General features: G+C 42.2%; 5 protein-coding genes across 7 annotated transcripts; 2 read left to right on the plus strand and 3 right to left on the minus strand.

Annotated features, from left to right (window-relative positions):
• The first annotated feature begins 324 nt into the window (after positions 1-324).
• On the plus strand, positions 325-5,031 carry LOC108046237 (serine/threonine-protein kinase SBK1). 3 transcript variants are annotated; one of them, XM_044461083.1, is made up of 7 exons: positions 325-861; positions 1,712-1,973; positions 2,038-2,137; positions 2,617-2,799; positions 2,861-3,347; positions 4,078-4,447; positions 4,777-5,031. In XM_044461083.1, exons 1-7 carry the CDS (start codon positions 805-807, stop codon positions 4,965-4,967), a joined length of 1,650 nt encoding a protein of 549 aa, XP_044317018.1. In that variant the 5' UTR covers positions 325-804; the 3' UTR covers positions 4,968-5,031. The 3 variants fall into 3 exon arrangements, with proteins under 3 accessions (XP_044317018.1, XP_044317019.1, XP_044317017.1); XM_044461084.1 differs by having other exon boundaries at positions 326-861; positions 4,831-5,031; XM_044461082.1 differs by having other exon boundaries at positions 327-861; positions 4,078-4,867.
• A 46-nt stretch (positions 5,032-5,077) lies between these two features.
• Positions 5,078-6,446, minus strand: LOC108046236 (40S ribosomal protein S15). Its single transcript, XM_017125837.1, has 4 exons — positions 6,363-6,446; positions 6,096-6,184; positions 5,813-6,035; positions 5,078-5,264 (listed from the first exon to the last, which is right to left on the minus strand). The coding sequence occupies exons 1-4, from the start codon at positions 6,369-6,371 to the stop codon at positions 5,139-5,141; spliced, it is 447 nt and encodes a 148-aa protein (XP_016981326.1). The 5' UTR covers positions 6,372-6,446; the 3' UTR covers positions 5,078-5,138.
• Positions 6,447-6,944: 498 nt separating this feature from the next.
• Positions 6,945-8,011, minus strand: LOC108046231 (transmembrane protein 18). Its single transcript, XM_017125818.2, has 4 exons — positions 7,837-8,011; positions 7,658-7,775; positions 7,437-7,585; positions 6,945-7,379 (listed from the first exon to the last, which is right to left on the minus strand). Exons 1-4 carry the CDS (start codon positions 7,894-7,896, stop codon positions 7,248-7,250), a joined length of 459 nt encoding a protein of 152 aa, XP_016981307.1. The 5' UTR covers positions 7,897-8,011; the 3' UTR covers positions 6,945-7,247.
• Positions 8,012-8,701: 690 nt separating this feature from the next.
• On the plus strand, positions 8,702-13,256 carry LOC108046230 (ubiquitin carboxyl-terminal hydrolase 35). The gene is made up of 4 exons (XM_017125817.2): positions 8,702-9,628; positions 9,688-10,019; positions 11,049-11,886; positions 11,950-13,256. Exons 1-4 carry the CDS (start codon positions 8,819-8,821, stop codon positions 12,529-12,531), a joined length of 2,562 nt encoding a protein of 853 aa, XP_016981306.1. The 5' UTR covers positions 8,702-8,818; the 3' UTR covers positions 12,532-13,256.
• A 1,442-nt stretch (positions 13,257-14,698) lies between these two features.
• On the minus strand, positions 14,699-18,073 carry LOC108046203. The gene is made up of 3 exons (XM_017125786.2): positions 17,627-18,073; positions 17,106-17,257; positions 14,699-14,947 (listed from the first exon to the last, which is right to left on the minus strand). Exons 1-3 carry the CDS (start codon positions 18,057-18,059, stop codon positions 14,810-14,812), a joined length of 723 nt encoding a protein of 240 aa, XP_016981275.2. The 5' UTR covers positions 18,060-18,073; the 3' UTR covers positions 14,699-14,809.
• Between the last annotated feature and the right edge of the window lie 481 nt (positions 18,074-18,554).

The following is an 18,554-nucleotide window of genomic DNA, read 5'->3' on the forward strand; positions in this document are numbered from 1 at the left end:
AATCCAGGGCACTTAACGTTTTTGCGACAGTGCGTGTAAATAAAGTGCGTTCTCCTGGACAAAATCAACGCGAATTCTCGCTGGCAAAAAGTGCCACACTATCGCAGAGGTTTTTATATAAGAGGCAAGCGGGCATTATTTTTAATTTAGCTGTTGATATTATGCATAAAGCGAAGAGAGAAAACAAACATCAAAACAGAATAGAATCGGCGAAGCCGGGAGAGTGGCGAGAATAATTCTACGGCCTGGTTCTAAAATCTGAAATCTTTTTCTTTCGAATTCCCCTCGTGTGTGTACGTGTCAAAATATTTATATGTGCACACGCTCGGCGGATTATTTGTTTGGTGAAATTCCACCAGACACGCAGTGCAGCAGTCCCATGTTGTCCGTTTACCAGGAAGCGAAAACACAAATCCCGGCCAGCCGATTGATTCATCTTTTAATTTACTTCAGCCGCGTGCAGGAACAGCAACAAAAGATATGTACATAAATCGAGATACTAGCGCGTATAAAGGAATCCAACAGATATAGAAACGTTCTCCTTTGGTGCTTCTGTTTTTGTTGCTGCTTCTGCCGCTGCTGTCGCTATAAATATTTACAACGCCCGTCTTGTACATAAAGTGTAAATATGTAGATACATTCTGGTAGATACATTCGCGTACATAAACTCTTTCAATTGCTCATGGACAAAAAAGCTACGCAGAATTGAGAGTGAATCAAGTGATATGAACTGACTACCAGTAAACACAAAAGTTAGCTGGAACAACATTTTCAAACGGAAATCACACATGTAAACAGCCCAAAATGTCGAAGAAACCACGTGGACACATTCACAAGATCCGAGAGTTCGAATTGGAGAAGGTGAGTGAAATCATCTGGTCATAATTGGTTCTATCCGAAACAGGATCGGTTCGAATCCAATATTTCCAAATGTAAATAAAACTCGCATTTATTTCCGCACGTATTTGTCCACATTATTATTTTATGATTTATCCCGTTATAAACAAATAGATATAGAAAGGTATTAAGAGTTCGACTTGGCCCAGTCGCGTCTTGATCGGTATGATGGGCAATCTGCCAATAATCTCTTCCCCGGGAAATCGTCTACAATACAATACAACTGGGAAAATGCCATGTTAACGATTAGATTTCTGATCATTAAACACAAAACAGCATTGGGCAGCGTCTCGGTCGCGAATTCAGTAATGTTTAATAGGTCTAGGTAACGCATACTATATACACATGTCTCTCTGTGCATTTGTACATTTAATTGTTCAGATATAGTTGAGGTGGGTCTTTAACGAGGCGTTACATTTTACATAAAGCTCTCTTTGATTTTTCCGCATAGGAAGCAATTAATATGCTATTAATGGAAGCTGTTTTTGTAACACATTTGCAGTCTAAATAGCTCAATTTATAACTGTAGCAATTTGCTTTGAAAAATGTTTATTTGTACTTGGTTTTAGCTCAGTTAAAATATGAACATATGAAGGTATATTCCCTGTTTCTTAAAGCATTATCTGGGTCATTAGTATTTTAGTTTTATTTTCATTTACAAAATGGTTTTTAAAGCACTTGATAATTAATTGAAAATGACAGGTTTCACAAAATTATTATGGTTCCAAAAAGTCTCTTCAAAAAACACACCGAATACATTGATGTATAGTTTCTGTAGCAATCGCATCTATATTAATATGTCATCTATATATAGATCCAGCTTGTGGATGAGTTTGATATCATACAGATCGTCGGCGAAGGATGGTTCGGGAAGATACTACTGGTGGAGCATCGAGGATCACAAACCGAGATGGTCCTCAAAGCCGTACCCAAGCCATATGTAACCCTTCGAGACTTTTACCGGGAATTCCACTACGGACTCCATTTGGGCGTTCACCGGCACATTGTAACAACATACGACGTGGCCTTTGAGACAGCGGGATTCTACGTTTTTACCCAGGAATATGCTCCATTAGGTGAGTTGCTCTAGTATAATTTTGAATTATACAAATACTGACTTTATATTTTCAACAATTGTAGGGGATCTCACATCGAACGTGACCGATTCGGGTGTGGGCGAAGTTTACAGCAAGCGTGTAGCAAAACAATTGGCCTCGGCCATTGACTATATGCATTCAAAGTAAGTTTTACTATATTCACTAGAAAATGCAAGCCATTCAAAAGTGCAGTAAAAGTAAATATATTTTAAGAAAATGTATTAGGCAGAACACAAAATATAAACCACTTTCCTTATAAAGATAATAAATTGTTATTATATATTTGTTAGACTAATTATTTTTTATATTTTATTGGTTTTACTTCTGCATTATAGAGTATACATATACTTAAAAGGGATTAAGTTTACGTTTTTTAAAATAAACCATTTGGGCATACAAAACGTATATTATCTTTTAAAAAAATTAGTCAAGATCCAGAAACTTTTTATACAATTTCAAATTTATGTTTGCTATTTGACTTTTAACATGTGTGATCATTCGAATTCAAATCGACGAAGTCCATCTGTGTTTAAAAACTATTAATATAATAAATGGAAAATAGATTTAACATTTTGTTAAAGCTAAACTTTTTTATATGAATAATCATATTATTTTCCCACAGAGACATTGTGCATCGCGATATAAAGTTAGACAACGTGCTTATCTATCGCTCGGACTTCCAGCGCATCAAGCTCTGCGATTTCGGCGAGTCCTTTCCCACAGGATCCACTGTGGAGCGGCGCAACGAGTGGCTGCCCTACAGTCCGCCTGAAGTATTAGAAATCAAACCGGAGGGCAGTTACAAGTAAGTAACTATAGCTAATAAGGAATCACACAATAAGTTAACCCACTTAACCCCATTTTAGAGCCGATCCCAGTCACGATGTGTGGCAGTTTGGCATTGTGATTTTTGTGTGTTTAACAGGATGTTTGCCCTGGCAGAAGGCTGCCTCCGATGATCCGCGATATGTGCGTTATGTGGCCTGGCAGGGCGGCCTAATGATGATGCCACTGCGGCGCACTCCGCGCCTCTTCAAACTCCTCACCTCGAATGCCCAGCGCATGTTCAAGCGCTTCTTCGCCAGGATCTCCAACCGACCGAAGAGCCTGGCGGATGTGACCAAGTTCCTAGACGACCGCTGGCTGGCCAAGACCGCCCAAAAAGAGATGGCTGAGTACGAGACCGATGAGCTCTGCCCCTCCATGTACTCCTTCCACAGCAGCCCCGACGAGAAGAACAAGCTGCTCTACACCCTCGCCGACTGCGGGATCGAGACCAATGTGGACCGGCAGCAGAAGAAGAACCGGATCAAAGACTGGATAGAGTCGTCCATCATCACGGAGGAGGATGAGGTGAGAGCTAGCAAGTAAAGGGGGCAAATGGATTTACTAGATCACTCTCGAAAAATAATATTATTGACATCCACGATCTGATAGGTATTCAGAATAGTTGGCCACGATGTCGTATCTTTATTCCTTAGGATAAGGACAAAAATTCATATGATTAATTTATGAATTTGAGAAAACGGACCTTAATGGTACAGTTTTATGATTCACCCATTTAGTTTACTCCGTTAAGTCACTTTAGATTGCAGAACACCGAATAAAAATAGATTTACCAACGGATCGTTTAATCGATCATTCCTATCAAAAGTAATATATATTCCTAACTTAGGTCAACATTTTAATTGTTTATTGTTGTGTTGTATAGTGAAAGAAAATAACTTTCGGGAGTTTTACTTTGAAAGTTCAGGTAATATTCCTAAAAAGTGAAATGTTTAAATAACAAAATGAAAAATATCCGATTGTTTTAACCGAGATTGTTAGTGTCTGCTTTAGAGAACCTTATAGATAATTATTTTGAGATCAGAACTGGTACTTTCACTTTCGATGCTTCGCTTTTAATGCACTTGAATGCTAAAGGGAACTGATCTTGAAGTCTTGACAAGAACACCTAATTTAGTATTGAATAACAATAGAATGGGCAACTTGCCAAGTAAAATGTAATTGTCTTAAAAATATCCAATTCCTACAATCCCTATACGTACCAAAAGATAATTCTTTTTTTCCACTTTTATTACAGGAGGAGAACGAGGAGACCAATTCGGCGTCCCCATCCTCGTCGGTCTCCCGGGAGCCACTGCCCGGTCACATCTCATCGCTGCGCAAGCCGGCGGCTCTGACGGAGAGCGCCAAGGAGATCAACAGCACGCTGAAGGACGCCACCCAGAAGCACTTCGATCCGCGAACGGGGGCACTGCAGCAGGGACCCAGCGAGATGGGCCAGGTGGCCATGTCGTATTCCAAGTCCGCCAGTCCCTCCTCCAACTACAGCACCACGGCGTCCACGTTGAACAACGCGGATAGCCTGTTGACCCTGGGCTCGCGGCAGGATCTGCTGGCCAGCAACATGACCATGTACACCTCCATGGAGACCGAACTGAATCGTCTAGGTGAGGCTGATCCTCGGCTGAACCAGCGCTCCCTGAGCAACAATCCCCTGCTAACCACCTTCGATGTGAACACCTCTCCCGCCGCCAAGAACTCAATTGGAGTGGGCACCCGCGGCTCCAGCCGAAGCATCCTCAAGTCCTCCATCGCCACCGCCGCTTATCCCGCTTTGGGCGCCTTTAACCATGGCCAGAGCCACAGCCTTCAGCAGCTTAGCCAGCACCTCCAGACATCCACGGGCTTCACCACCCCCACCAACAAGAGCTCCTTCTTTCGGCGATGACAACCGCCGGCTTCTACTAGTCACTAATCCTCCTTGCCGCACTTTCAGAGCTTTGCGATGCCCGGCACTCGAGCTATGCTAATCTCCCATATGCTTCTCAAGTTAAAGACAGTGCCTACGGATCGGCCGATGTCAGCGAGATGGCGGCGGCCAACAGGAGTCCCCCGCTCATGAAGGACACGGCCTACGACCGCACCAGCGCCAACAGCCACAACATCGCCCGGCGCCAGCGCAGATAGCTCCCAGAGGGATAGCAGCCACTGATTTACAAGTTCCAATAAATAGATATCGTACATTTCTTAAGTGTCGACCACTCCTTTACTTGGACATAGGGAAACGCAACCGGGGGTTCTTATAAAAGTACGTTTCATTTATTACGCATCATCAACAGCCCAGAAAACGAGCACCGCTCACTTCAGAGGAATGAAACGGGAGCTGTGGGTGGCACCGATACCGGGACGACCGTGCTTAACGGGCTTGTAGGTCAGAGCGAACTCGCCCAGATAGTGGCCGATCATCTCGGGCTTGACCTCCACCTGTGGGTTAGAAAATAGAAGTTAGTTATCTAGATCGAAAAGGGAAATTATACAGAGGCTTATTTTCAAGACCTTATTAGTCAGTGTCTCTTTTTTAAAAGCTATTTGTCTAGTATTTTAGCTGGGATCTTTTATTAACTTTGTTGAGTTCTAAGTGTATATATAAAAAAAAAGGAACAAGAATAAACTAAATTACTGTTTAAAAGTTGAGAAACATTTAGAATCTGATTTCCCTAGGAAAACAATTTAGAGTATACTTGAAAATTAAAATAGTTTAGTTAAAAGCATTAAATTTACTTGAAATTGAATATTGATTTCTCAACGTGTGCGAAAGCATGACAATATTAAAAGGTCTATTTCTCTTCTAAACTAACCATCAGATAGAAATATATGTTTGATTCATGAGAACCTCAAGCACTATCCGATTCCGGCAGAATGGACATACACTAATTCGAGTCTATTGTATACAGCGTGGACGTGTGGGTTATAAACTAATCTGATGAAGACACATGAGACGGTCCCGAAAATAACCACTTCATCGTTCTCACCTGGCCGAAGTCCTTGCCGTTGTAGACGCCAATGATGGAGCCGGTCATCTCGGGGACGATGATCATGTTCCTCAGGTGGGTCTTGACAATCTCGGGCTTCTCATTTGGGGGAGCCTCCTTCTTGGCCTTGCGCAGCTTCTTGATCAGGGCCATTGGCTTGCGCTTCAGTCCGCGGGAGAAACGCCTGCGGGCGCGGCTGTGCATCAGCTCCACCAACTGGTTGCTGTGCGTCGAAAAAACCGAAATTAAGGTTTACTCTTGAGGAGTCCTCGGTTCAACTCACTTGGGCATGTCCAGAAGCTGGTCCAAGTCCACACCGCGGTAGGTGAACTTCTTGAAGGTACGCTTCTTCTTCAGATTCTCATCGACTTGCTGCATAAAAGAAAAACACCGACATTAGTTTCCATTTTGCCGGCGTATCACACTGGGAATCCAAAAAATAACATTGGCCATCGCTTGCGGAATGCCGCCGGTTGAGTTTGACACAGCATTTTGGCAAATTCCCGCACGGATGCCAAGTTTTTTATTGGATTTTTAAAAAAATATTTACATCGGCCATCTTTTTTGATTGCGCACAAAAACGGAAAGAGATTTTCTAGAGGAGGTGGGGAAACATCGATGCCAAAATCGACGTCATCGATGTTCTTATCGATATATCGATGTTTAGCGAGGGGGCATCTAGGCTTTTCCATCTCTAGATGGAAAAGTGGTCACACCAATGAATCCCATTCCAGTTTTGGCGCACTTAGTTTTCACTGCTATTTTCTCATGCACCGTTAACCCTATACAGAATGCACTTGAACAATAGAACTGTTTTCTAATCTAAATGCCAAAATATTTAAAATGAAAATTAAGAACACTTTTAAAAATTCAAACTATCGGTGCAGTTTGAAACTTGGTCACATTGGTGTTTCAGCTTTCAAAATACCAAGCGACTTGACAATTTAAAACCAAAAACTATGATTTTTTATTTTATACTTATTTATATGACATAAATTTAAACAAGCGAAAATGAGTATTAGTAACAAATTCAGATATAATGCTAAAAATCTACTCTTTTCATAAAAGCCCTAAATATTTTTAATCAGGGCACCAAGATACATGGATTCCGAAAATTAGAAAAATATCGGACCCCGGGGATTTTCAGAATATTTTTATTTTGTACTGTATTGACTTCAAGCAGTTCCTTACAAAAGAAGAATTTAATTTTAATTTTTATTTAAAACTTTTACGTTGAATGATGTTAGGATCCCGTAAATTCAGCAGAAGCAATTGTTTTTGCTACTTATGTATATTTAAGCTTTGCAGAAAACTATTACTAGATGGCAGCAAACTACTCTAGAGTGCAACATCCTTGATTATGCTACATATTTGGAAAGTACTATTTTCACAGCTCAGCTTGTGTTTTTAACTGCCTTAAGGGTATATTTAAATTTTATTCTGCCTTGACATGTTTGGCTGTGGATTCGGAATCCGCCTTATTTTGGCGTTCCCTTCGAACTCGTTCCTTCAGCTGGGCTGTTTTCAAAGTCACCATCAGTTGCGTGGAGCTGTAGAGCCAAGTGCCCTGAAAAGTGTGAAATATATGTACTGTCAGTACTTAAAATGATTTATTTTTACTTACGATCAGTAGCATACAGTTCAGTAAAATAGGAATTGAAAAAACTGTCGAGATAAAAAGGCCGTTGCTGTCGAAATATTGTTGTTTTGAGAAGGAACTCCAGTTTTGGGCCGCATATTCGTTTATGCTCTCGGTAAAATAAACCGCCAGCACTGAAAGATAAAGCACATGCAAAAGTTGCAATCATTCGAGAATATATCGGGATTCCCTGAGGTTACACGTACGCAGCACTAGGAATAGGAAAACCTGAAAATTTGAGTTGTTTCTGCTGAGAAGAGCAGTTGTGGTGGTCATGATATGCACCAGAATAAGGCCAATAAGCCACGGATCCTTCCAATCGATCTGAAAAATATATAGCCAAGTCAGCGATATCAAATTTGACACTGCAAGTCAAACCACTCACGCTGAGCAGAAAGGTCCAATAGCCAGTGATCTCATTGACATCGATTTGCCCAGGATGCATCGTGTGTAAGGTAATTTAATGTATATTTTTATCTGTATTTGTTTTTATTTCACAAAAAAGTTCAAAAGCCGAGTCAAAACAAATATCAGAGCCATTCACCGCGAACAGCTGTCATTCACCACAAACAGCTGTTATTCACACGGCTACGCCTTCAAGGCGGCCTATGCACGTTAGGGCGGTCGTGCAAATTATTTCACCAGGAAAAGTAATTACTAATAACTGTTACTACCGTAAATAATCCTACTACTTGTGTCATTTAATATTAGCAGTAATATATAAATTTAACTTATATCAAACATTTGTTTAGGCTCATTCGCACCCCAAAAACTTACGTGCAGAGTCCCCTTGCACGTCATGCTGTCTGAACGTGTCGATAACGCTTTCACTGACTCAGTAGACAACATTAACAAATCCGAAAAATATCACAAAGAATTAGTTGAAAAGCAGTCAAAATTGTAGTTATTAGGGTGAATTGACTCAATCCGGGCTATCCCATTGTACGGGCAACGTGTGAATCGACGAATCGGTCGAAGAGCCAGGCAGGATAATCCGGAAAAAGGGGTGATAAATGTGGCACGGGCCACCGACCTTCCCGTGCACCATTCGCACATTCGCTAAGGATTCGGTGGAGTGAAGGTGCCCCAACTTCTGGCCGGGATCGGGCAGCGATCAAAAGTGAACACGGAAGACAACAAAAGGTCATCGTAACATCGTAACGACGACACGTAACGGAGCGCGGCTCAAGGACACGCGGCTCAGACTCCTCGCTCAGAGTCGCAGGCATCGGAAAAGCCGCAGTGTTCGGGCGCTAGGCAAGCCGAAGCCTCCGTCTCCTGGTAGCTGGAAGCTCCAGTCGGCCCAGTGGTGCAACAGCCTTCGCGCCCCCCACGTCCACGCCCACACCCGGCGGCTGCTGCGCAGGATGGCCGTCAAGCAGAACAACAGTGAGGCGGGCGACGCCTCGGAAAACGCCGGCGGCGCCGGTAATGGCATGCCACCCAACGCCAAGCCCATGTCCTCCACCGGGCTGAAGCTGCCCGTCGAGAACGGACCAGCCGAGGGCATGGACACGGGCTCGTCCGCCGGCGAGAGCCTGAACTCCAACCGAACTGGCAAGCGGGACATTAAGACCCTGCTGGCCCACCTCCAGAGCATCGATCTGCCGGAGCAGAGCCACAATGCGATGGCCATCTGCGAGCGCGCCATCGTGGATCTCGCCCGCCTGCAGATCCCACGGGCTAGGGGCTACTGTCCACGCTTCAAGGAGGACGTGATGCAGGTGGGCGACTTTCTGGCCACGCGCAACGAGAAGTTCCACCAGATGTTCTACCTGCGCGTCGTCTACGAGCTGATCACCAAGTCGCCGTTCGAGCCGCCGCCTTCGTGTGCCGTGGCCATTGTGTTCCAACTGTTCGACTCCAATCAGATCCTCGAGGCGGTGCACTCGCTGCTGGAGCAGAATGTGCAGGACACGAGCATCCGGAAGACAGTGAATTTGCTGTGCGACTGGATCACCTACTGCACCTTCTGCAGCAACCTGAATCTCTGGGTGCTGGCTCTGCTCACGGGCCTGCGGGACCAGGGCAAGCGGGTGCTGCTGGACGAGATTGCGTTGGACAACATCGAGAAGCTGTTCCAAGTGATGATCTTCCCGGCGCTGCGACAGAAGGCCGCTCCGGTGGTGTTCCACATGCTATCGACGATTAACCAGACGCCCGAGGTTTTTCACAAGGTTAATTCAGCTCGATTATTAGAATGAACTTCTTAATTGACTTATTGAACTGTCTTCAGATCTTGCCAAGAATGCCTCTGGTGTTGCAGCACATGAAGAACCAGTCGGCCACCATGGATGAGATTGGTCTGGAAGCCAGAAATTGTCTGCAGCAACTGGTGGACCTCACAAGCGCCCTTATGCTGCGATTCTACGATCAGGATGACCTCTATGTCGCCGCCAAAAAGGCTCTGCAAACGTTCGAGCCCTCTCTGAATTGTGTGGCTTTGGCGCGAGCGATGCATGAGAATGCTCAGCCATGGGGTCGGCGGAATGCGAGGGTCGGGCTGGTGAACCTGGGAAACACCTGCTATATGAACAGCGTACTCCAGGCACTGGCCATGACCAGCGAGTAAGTACAGCTAAATACCCTTTTAACGACTTTTAGGATCAGAATATTTAAACAGTGCTTTACTTGTAAGAACTATTAAGGGGTTATCCGGGTCTTGACACTTCAAAAAATTCATTTTTTTCAAACTTTTTTATATAATAGTACAAAGTTTCAGGAATGTTGTCTGAAAATTTCAAGTCGATCGAAGCAAAACTGTAGGAATGGGAGAAATTTAAAGCCCAGCGCGTCGAACGTCACAACGGGCCATTCGGGCTCTGGCGTCGGGCAGATGCGGCACTTTAAACGCGTTTTTCTCAAAACCACTTTTTTGAAGTCGGTAGTCACGATTTCTCAAAAACTATTGCACCGATCAACTTCTGCTTTTGCACACTTCTTTTAGACATAATTCTCTTGTCCTTAACGGAGGGATTTTTTTAATTTTTAATTACAACTCATTTTATAAGCCAAAATATGGCCAAAATTTACGTAAAAAATGACACTTTTTATGAAAAGCGCTACAAAAATTCAATTTTTAATTTTTAAAAAAAATGGCTCGTAGAGGACAAGCGAGACACATACACTATCAGAATAATTTTAGTTTTTTAATTTCAGACAAAAATTGGCGGAGATATTTTGCCTACCGCAAGGACACAATTTTTTATGAGGTCAAGTTCAAGCCTGCCTCAACGGCTCAATTTTAAAAATATTTGGATCAAATTTTTACACAATGTTGGTCAAACCATAAACATTAATGTACAATAAATGAAATTTGTGAAATTGTCATAAGATCTTTAAAAAAAATTTACGAAAATAGGCTTTTTTTCGTGCTCCAAGACCCGGATAACCCCTTAAAGCAATGATAAAATTGTATTGCCATTGGTAGTCCTTGGTTTAATATATATCTTGTTTACAAAAGTTATATTAAATGTATATTTCGCTTGGCGAAAATAATAAGCAAGGTTATCTATTTTTAGGAAGAACGCATGTAATTATTACATTGCCTGATATACCTTACCTAATTCTCTACTTATACTCACTTTTGTCTTCCAGTTTCAGCAGGCAGATCCTGCTCATCGAGTGCGATTCACTGCTGCTTATGAAGGTTCAGCAGCAGATCGCCCTGATGCACCACTCGCTGCGCTACGAGCTGACGCCTTCGCGAGTGCTGAATGCCACCCGACCGCCTAGCTTTACGCCCGGCCTTCAACAGGACAGCTCCGAGTTCCTAGGATATCTGCTCGACCTGCTGCACGAGCACGAGATCAACAGCCCATCAGCCGCTGGCCGCAGTGTCGCTCCTCCGAAGAACAGCTCGGAGGTCGAGGACGTGCCCGCCCTGCTGAGCGAGGAGATAGTGACCAGCGGCGTGATTCCGTACAACAGCAAGGATCGCGAGCTCTGCAGCGGAAGCAGCAGTGGCGATGGTAGTCACAAGCCCACTCCCACTCCCCCTGCGACACCCACCAAAGGCACAAACGGCTCGCAGCCCCAGGTACAGCCGGTGAATCCTCCGAAGCCACCATCCACCATTGACAAGACGTTCGCCGGCAAGTTGTCCACTACCTACCGATGTCTGAGCTGCGGCTGGGAGAGCCGGAACGAGGATAGCTTCCGGGAGCTTCAGCTGTCTTTTCCCGATGACAAGGACGACTGCGGAGCCACCAACTACTCGGTGCAGGACCTGATCGAGTACTACTGCTCGCCGGAGAAGCTGGATGGTGACAATCAGTACTTCTGTCCGCGCTGCAAGAAACTCTGCGACGCGGAGCGGCACATCGGGGTCACCCAAGCGCCCAGGAACCTCATACTCACGCTCAAGCAGTTCAAGTACGATCAGAAGTACCACTTCCGCACCAAGCTGATGCATAAGGTGTTCCACGATGAGAGCGTAAGTAACTGCGAGTGCTCTTCTACTTGATCGAATAACAAACCATTTCATTCCGCATCGCAGGTCACTGTAAAGATGTGCGCCACGGACTCGCTGCAAGAAATGTCCACGGTGCACTACGATCTGTATGCCGGAGTTGTGCACGCCGGCTACAGCATGGATTCCGGCCACTACTTTACATTCGCGGCGGATCAAGCGAAGAACTGGTACAAGTTCAATGACAACTTGGTTACCCACTCGCAGCCGGAGGAGATGCACAACCTCACCTCGCCCAACACGCCGTACATCCTGTTCTACAAGATGTGCGGCCGCTCCAACGAGTCTAATGGAGCGTCGGCCAGCTGCAGTTCGAGCATGGGCTCGGGCTCGAGCCACCAAGTGGTCTCGGTGCCACTTTCATTGCCTCTTACGCTGGAGGAATTGCCGCGTCAGCTGCGCGACTACGTAAAGAAGGACAACCATGTTTACAACGAGGAGTTGAAGATGCAGCGCTTTAAGCGCGGCGGCGGTGGGCACAGCGGCATCGGGTTCGTCAGCCGGCATAGCTTCGATGGCGATGGCGACGAGGACGACCAGGCGCCACCGCCCTCAGGAGGATGCGGTGGCAATGGGCTTGGCATGAACATCAACCGCTTTGTCTTTTGAGGAAGTAGGAGCGAGGACGGCGAGCACTCCGGAGGCCACTAGAACATATATTTGTCTACTTTATAAAACACGCGCATACTAATCTAAATGTTACATATATATATAGCCAGTGCATAACCAATCGAGAAATATACGGCTACGTATATCGAGTGTGTGAGAATCGATGGCTGCTGCGCTTTCCGTTCGCTCGTTCGCTAGCTCTTCCCGTTGCTGTCCATGTTTTCTGTCCTATTTCCTCATCCTTATCGATCCTTCCCCCCGAGAAATCATCCTACTCAACCACTCATACACACGCAAACTATCAATGTATTTCCATTTACAAAATTGTTATGATTTTTTGTTTTTGTTAACACAAACCTAGTTGTAGAACGAGCAAATATGCGTACACATACATATATAATTATAACGATTAAAAGCATCTGAATTAGCCAGAGAAGGGAGCGACATACTCGAATCCGAATCAGCCGATCTAAGAAGACCACTTACTTCCAAAGCAGTAAATCAGAAATGTATGCACCTTAGTTTTTAACACTCGAAGTAAAATCATATCTCGAGTTGCAATCGAACTAGCAAGAAGCTACGCATGGTGATCGTCGCGACAATGACTTTTATAAATAGTTGGCGAGAGCGAGATCGAAATCGTATTATTAGTTTCCCTGTTAATTTTTGTGAATTTTAAAAAAATTGCTAATATGCGACACGAATTTGTAATTGATATATATAAATGTATCTCTTTGGATCTGGTGAGCAGAGGTTGCGATGATTTTTGAATGTTATTGCAATTAAATTGGAATAATTTCAAAGAAATTTGTATATGGTGTATGTCTATTGATAACCAAAATCTATACTATGCTATGCTATAAGTGTATCAATAAAGAAAAGAACAAGCCCAAATACTTGAACTCATTCGAAGTAGAATTAGATGTGGTAAACGAATATTACTAAGGACCTTTTTATACCCTTGCAGAGGGTATTATAATTTTGGTCAAAAGTGTGCAACGCAGTGAAGGAGACATCTCCGACCCTATAAAGTATATATATTCTTGATCAGGATCACCTCCTGAGTTGATATAGCCATGTCCGTCTGTCCGTCTGTCCGTCTGTCCGTCTGTCTGTCCGTCTGTCTGTCCGTCTGTCTGTCCGTCTGTCTGTTTCTACGCGAACTAGTCTCTCAGTTTTAAAGATATCGAATTGAAACTTTGCACACACCCTTCTTTCCTTTGCACGCAGTATATAAGTCGGAACGGCCGGGATCGGCCGACTATATCCTATAGCTGCCATATAACTGATTGATCGGAAATGCCATAACTCTGCTGTTTGTTAAGTTAGGAAGTTGGGACTCTCTATGGGTATTATATTTGGCCAATCAATCCGACATACCAAATTTCATAAGGATCGGCCGACTATATCCTATAGCTGCTATATAACTGATTGATCGGAAATGCCATAACTTTGGTGTTTGTAAAGTTGGGAAGTTGGGATTTTCTATGGGTTTTATATTTGGCCAATTAATCCGACCTACCAAATTTCATAAGGATCGGCCGACTATATCTTATAGCTGCCATATAACTGATTGATCGGAAATGCCATAACTTTGGTGTTTGTTAAGTTAGGAAGTTGGGATTTTCTATGGGTTTTATTTTTGCCCAATCAATCCGACATATTAAATTTCATAAGGATCGGCCGACTATATTCTATAGCTGCCATATACATAACTGAATGATTGAAAATGCCATAACTTTGGTGTTTTTAAAGTTAGGAAGTTGGGATTTTTTATGAGTATTAAGAATGCATCATATGAATAATTTTGGAGAATATAATTTACAGAGTATTCTGCAAGGGTATATCAACTTCGGCTCCGCCCGAATTTAGCTTTCCTTTCTTGTTTTAGTTACATTAGAATATGACGGTAATATAAGTTTTAAATCAGTATTCCATTTCCATAAATACAGTTCAATCCAAGTCTTTATAATTTGCAATCAATAACATTGTCGAATAATCCTTAAAAATCCCTGTCTTGGATCTAAAACTGCTCATTTTTAGTCCACGCTTGTATTTTTACTATCTTTTAGAGAAAGAAAAAGAATGGAATACAAGTATCGGTTTTTTAAATTAATTTCGTTTCCCTATTGAGCGGCAAAATTGGAAAAAAAAGATAAACACCGTGTGTATGCTGCGGAATTTTATTTGCGACTGATGCCGCGATCTGTACTTATATGTACTGGCGTGCATTGCCTTATAAGGAAAATATACAGGGTCTTTATTTTCTACAATCCCCTCATTTGCGTGCCACATTTAACATTTCCACATGTCTTAAGCAAGTACACAAATACGGTGCTAAGGTCTCCAAAATCTTCGGCAGATCAACGTTATTGTTGCGCAGGTCACATGCAAAAGTTTGCCACGCTAATGAGTTCTGAAATGCAGAAGATTAAACGTGAATCAGTGCGGCGAAATCAATTATCACAAACACTCTCCATCGAATGGCTGATAAATATATATCGGTTTCGGGACTGGGGAAAATAAATATAAATTGCCTGTTGGCTGGCGATTTGATTTCATAAATACATACATACACTCACTCGCATATCTCTGCGTACACCCCAAAAAAATTTCAAAATCTAACTTTAAACCCTAGCTGTTCGGCCATTTATGCATATATTCAACCCATTTTTTTTTAAACATAATTATAATTTATTGTCTTCATTGACGTATTTTTTTTTTAATTATTCAACTGTGTCTTATATTTTATTTTTAATTTTAAACTTAACTCTACCAAAAAATATACCCGCAAAAGTCTGAGTACACCTGTTTAAAACACAAATAATATTATTTTTAGTAACTGGTAGGGTATCCTTTTCTCTGCAAAACTTCCGTAAGGCGTCTCGGGATGGAATCCACTTTTTTTTTTGTCTCATTTGCAGTAATTTTCCCCTACTCCTCGAGAATCACATTCTTGAGCATTTTTTTGATGTTATCGTGTGTCTTCGGATTTTCCTTTCAAGAAGATCCCAAAAATGCTCATTTGGGCTTAGATCAGGACTTTGGGGAGGTGTTCGCAGCTCGTTGTCTTGTTGGAACCAACATTCACTTTAAAGCCCTAATTTTTCAGCACTTTCTTTTAAATTGTTTTTTAATATGTCAATATAGATTTTCTGATCCATTATTAACTCGATAAATACCAATTTTCCAACGCCACTTGCTGCCATACACAACCACACCATTATTCCGCTTCCTCCTTGCTTTACTGTGCCAACCAAATTTTCTTAATTTGAGGCTTCTCCGCTTTTCCTCTATACCAAAACCTTTCCCTTGATTCCAAATATGCAGAATTTAGTTTCGTCGGGAAATATAATCTTATTCCAGTAGTCTTGGTTTTTGGAAATATACTCATTAGTAAAGGTTAGGCGCTTTTGTCTATTGACTTCCGATATGAGAGGTTTTTTGCGGGCGACTCTGCTATGGTAGTCAGCCTTTTTTATGGTCCGGCGTACAGTATCTTCGGAAACTCTTTTGGAAAATCTATCCTCGACCTTCAGCTTTGCCTGGTGAGCTGTCGTCCTTGGGTTGAGCTGAATAGATTTGATAATATTCCTCTGCTCGCGGTTTATAAGCAAAGGCGGACGGCCAGAACGAGCCTTTGGCAAGATACTTCCAGCCGAGTTGTAGTTATTTATCACTCTTTGGATGGATGAGTGGGTTCTACCAACTAAAGCACCAATTTCTCTATAAGATTTTCCATCCAAAAAACCTTTTAATATAGTTTTCCACTCCTCAACAGAAATTTCCTTACCTTTTTGTTCCATGTTGCAATATGCTCGTTATTATAATGAAAGAGTTTCATTTTAACTGCGTAATGTCTATTTTTAGACATTCTAAAGTAGATCGGCGACAACAAAATTAACGGAAATCGCACAATCCTGCATTCCTCGAAGTTGAAAACTGCTGTACGCAGACTTTTGCGCGTACACTTTTTCGTAGTGTTAGGTTTAAAATTAAAAATAAAATATAACCCCCTGTTGAATATTTATAATATTTCTACGTCAATGAAGACAATAAACCATAGTTTTGTTTAAAAAAAGAATGAATAAAATACATGCATAAATGGCCGAACAATTAATGTTCAAAGTTAGATTTTAAAATTTTTTTGGGGTGTACGCAGAGATATGCGAGTGAGTGTATGTGCCTCACGTAGCCCAGCTCAATTGCCAATTAGAAGCGAGGCGAAAGGAAAAAGCACTGGCAAAGGCGGCAGGAAAAAACATAAAAAGAAAAGGCGGTGGCACTTGAAAATTCTGAGACATCAACGGAAGTTGATTTGTATACGGAATCGCATATAAAAGTTGCCCACTTTTAACCTGCACCTTTTTGGCCAAAATTCAATAAAGCAATTGGAAATTTTTCTCACGTCTCTCTAGGAAATTATTATGGAGCTGGCTGTAGAGGACGGCCGTTTCAAATGGAATTCTTTAAACAATTTTCCCCAAGCCCACACATATACTGCTCGAGCAAACAAAGCGTGTCCCCAACTGAAATACAATTACCACATGGGGTCTTCAGGTTTTCCCACTCACCAATAGATCGTTAATTTGCTTAGAAAACTTTGGACCATCGTTTTCAAAGTTTGACAAGAAGTTGGAAAATTGGGCAATCAGTTGGTCTTTGGGCGGGATCTCCAGAACCTTCTTCACCATTCCATGCAGGCCTTCGAAAGTTGTTAGGTTTTCTAAAAATGTATTTACTTTTTAGTTTCTTGTACAAAATGTTTAGTGTGATTATATGGCAATAGCACTTCAATTGTTAGGAATGGATATTCAACACATATTAACTTATTATTATTTTATTACGTCAGTAAAGAAAATAATATTAATATGATTAGAGGAGGTTAACAAATTAAAAACCAAATGATTGCATGTTTGTATCAATATATGTATAGATAGGCATAAAAACTTAATTTCCTCTTAAGTATTTCATAAATTAATTTATAAAATTGAAATTTAAGAAATACTTACATAAATTAATTTATAAAATTGAAATTTAAGAAATACTTATAATGCAATTGAACTATTTTCCTCATAAAAGGCAACATACGCACCTTTCGCTTCAAAAGAGCTCACAGGGAAAACTGTGAACACCTCCGCCACCGTACGCACCACCTTGGCCACATCAAATCCTTGATCGCTCAAATAGTTGGCGATCTCAAGGATTTCCGGCTGCTGAATCAACTTCTGCTTAATGGTCGTGAAATTGCTGCTTCTGAGAAACGAGTAGCCTTTTTTAAACTCCTCATCATTGAAGTAGTACTGCCCAGCTATGGTCTGGACTCTTCGCTCTGGAAACAGAGCCACAAAGCCGCTCAAATCGATGGAATTTTTGGAAGGCATTCCTTTCGCTGGTGGTTCCATCGAGAGTGACGGATCCAAACCAACACCAACAATCATTTTTCTGCGTTTGTCCTGTGGAAAGCCCATCGAATGGGAAATTCCAGCGGCACAGACGACCAAAAGTAACAGGTAACCGCGATTCATACTGGCGATGTGATCTCCTGCACAGAATCTCAACTTCTGACCGACTCTTCTCATGGTTTTTATGACTTTGGAGACCATTCTAGACTACGACAATCGTTTTAATTTAATTAATTAATTTAATCAGCAGAATTCAACAAAAACACCCACTTGTGGGGGGAATTCATGACAGAGGTCACTAGAGGTCACTTTCAAAAATAACTGAAGGTTTGTAGGAATAGTTGCGGAATTTAAAACCAAATTCAAAGGGATTTTATAAATGGGGAACTGGCTTTCAATTTTGCTTTAACATTTATTCAATTAACAAATAAAATTATAAAACAAGAGAGAACGCTATAGTCGAGTGCCTCGACTATTAGATACCCGTTACTCAGCTAAACAACTTAATATAAATATCTTCCGTCTCTCTCTAGCGCAGGTGAATGCACTTGTGAGAAACGAATAGGAGCAAAAAGAGCAAAATGCGCGCCCCATTTCAAATGATTTAGATTTTGCATT

This window comes from Drosophila rhopaloa, unplaced genomic scaffold, assembly GCF_018152115.1.
Source record: "Drosophila rhopaloa isolate 14029-0021.01 unplaced genomic scaffold, ASM1815211v1 contig_115, whole genome shotgun sequence".
Lineage (NCBI taxonomy): Eukaryota > Metazoa > Arthropoda > Insecta > Diptera > Drosophilidae > Drosophila > Drosophila rhopaloa.

Excerpts from the sequence above, each read along its gene's own strand:
- LOC108046203 (XM_017125786.2), bottom strand. The coding sequence starts at position 18,059 with ATGAATCGCGGTTACCTGTTACTTTTGGTCGTCTGTGCCGCTGGAATT. Across the intron at positions 17,258-17,626 it reads GAGCTCTTTTGAAGCGAAAG|AAAACCTAACAACTTTCGAA; the intron begins GTGCGTATGTTG and ends ATACATTTTTAG. Across the intron at positions 14,948-17,105 it reads AGCAAATTAACGATCTATTG|AACTCATTAGCGTGGCAAAC; the intron begins GTGAGTGGGAAA and ends TCTGCATTTCAG.
- LOC108046237 (XM_044461082.1), top strand. The coding sequence starts at position 805 with ATGTCGAAGAAACCACGTGGACACATTCACAAGATCCGAGAGTTCGAA. Across the intron at positions 1,974-2,037 it reads CCAGGAATATGCTCCATTAG|GGGATCTCACATCGAACGTG; the intron begins GTGAGTTGCTCT and ends CAACAATTGTAG. Across the intron at positions 2,800-2,860 it reads AAACCGGAGGGCAGTTACAA|AGCCGATCCCAGTCACGATG; the intron begins GTAAGTAACTAT and ends ACCCCATTTTAG.
- LOC108046236 (XM_017125837.1), bottom strand. Across the intron at positions 6,036-6,095 it reads CAGCTTCTGGACATGCCCAA|CAACCAGTTGGTGGAGCTGA; the intron begins GTGAGTTGAACC and ends TTCGACGCACAG. Across the intron at positions 5,265-5,812 it reads ACGGCAAGGACTTCGGCCAG|GTGGAGGTCAAGCCCGAGAT; the intron begins GTGAGAACGATG and ends TCTAACCCACAG.
- LOC108046231 (XM_017125818.2), bottom strand. The coding sequence starts at position 7,896 with ATGCATCCTGGGCAAATCGATGTCAATGAGATCACTGGCTATTGGACC. Across the intron at positions 7,776-7,836 it reads ATTGGACCTTTCTGCTCAGC|ATCGATTGGAAGGATCCGTG; the intron begins GTGAGTGGTTTG and ends TATATTTTTCAG. Across the intron at positions 7,380-7,436 it reads TGAACTGTATGCTACTGATC|GGCACTTGGCTCTACAGCTC; the intron begins GTAAGTAAAAAT and ends CACACTTTTCAG.
- LOC108046230 (XM_017125817.2), top strand. The coding sequence starts at position 8,819 with ATGGCCGTCAAGCAGAACAACAGTGAGGCGGGCGACGCCTCGGAAAAC. Across the intron at positions 10,020-11,048 it reads GCACTGGCCATGACCAGCGA|TTTCAGCAGGCAGATCCTGC; the intron begins GTAAGTACAGCT and ends TTTGTCTTCCAG. Across the intron at positions 11,887-11,949 it reads AGGTGTTCCACGATGAGAGC|GTCACTGTAAAGATGTGCGC; the intron begins GTAAGTAACTGC and ends TCCGCATCGCAG.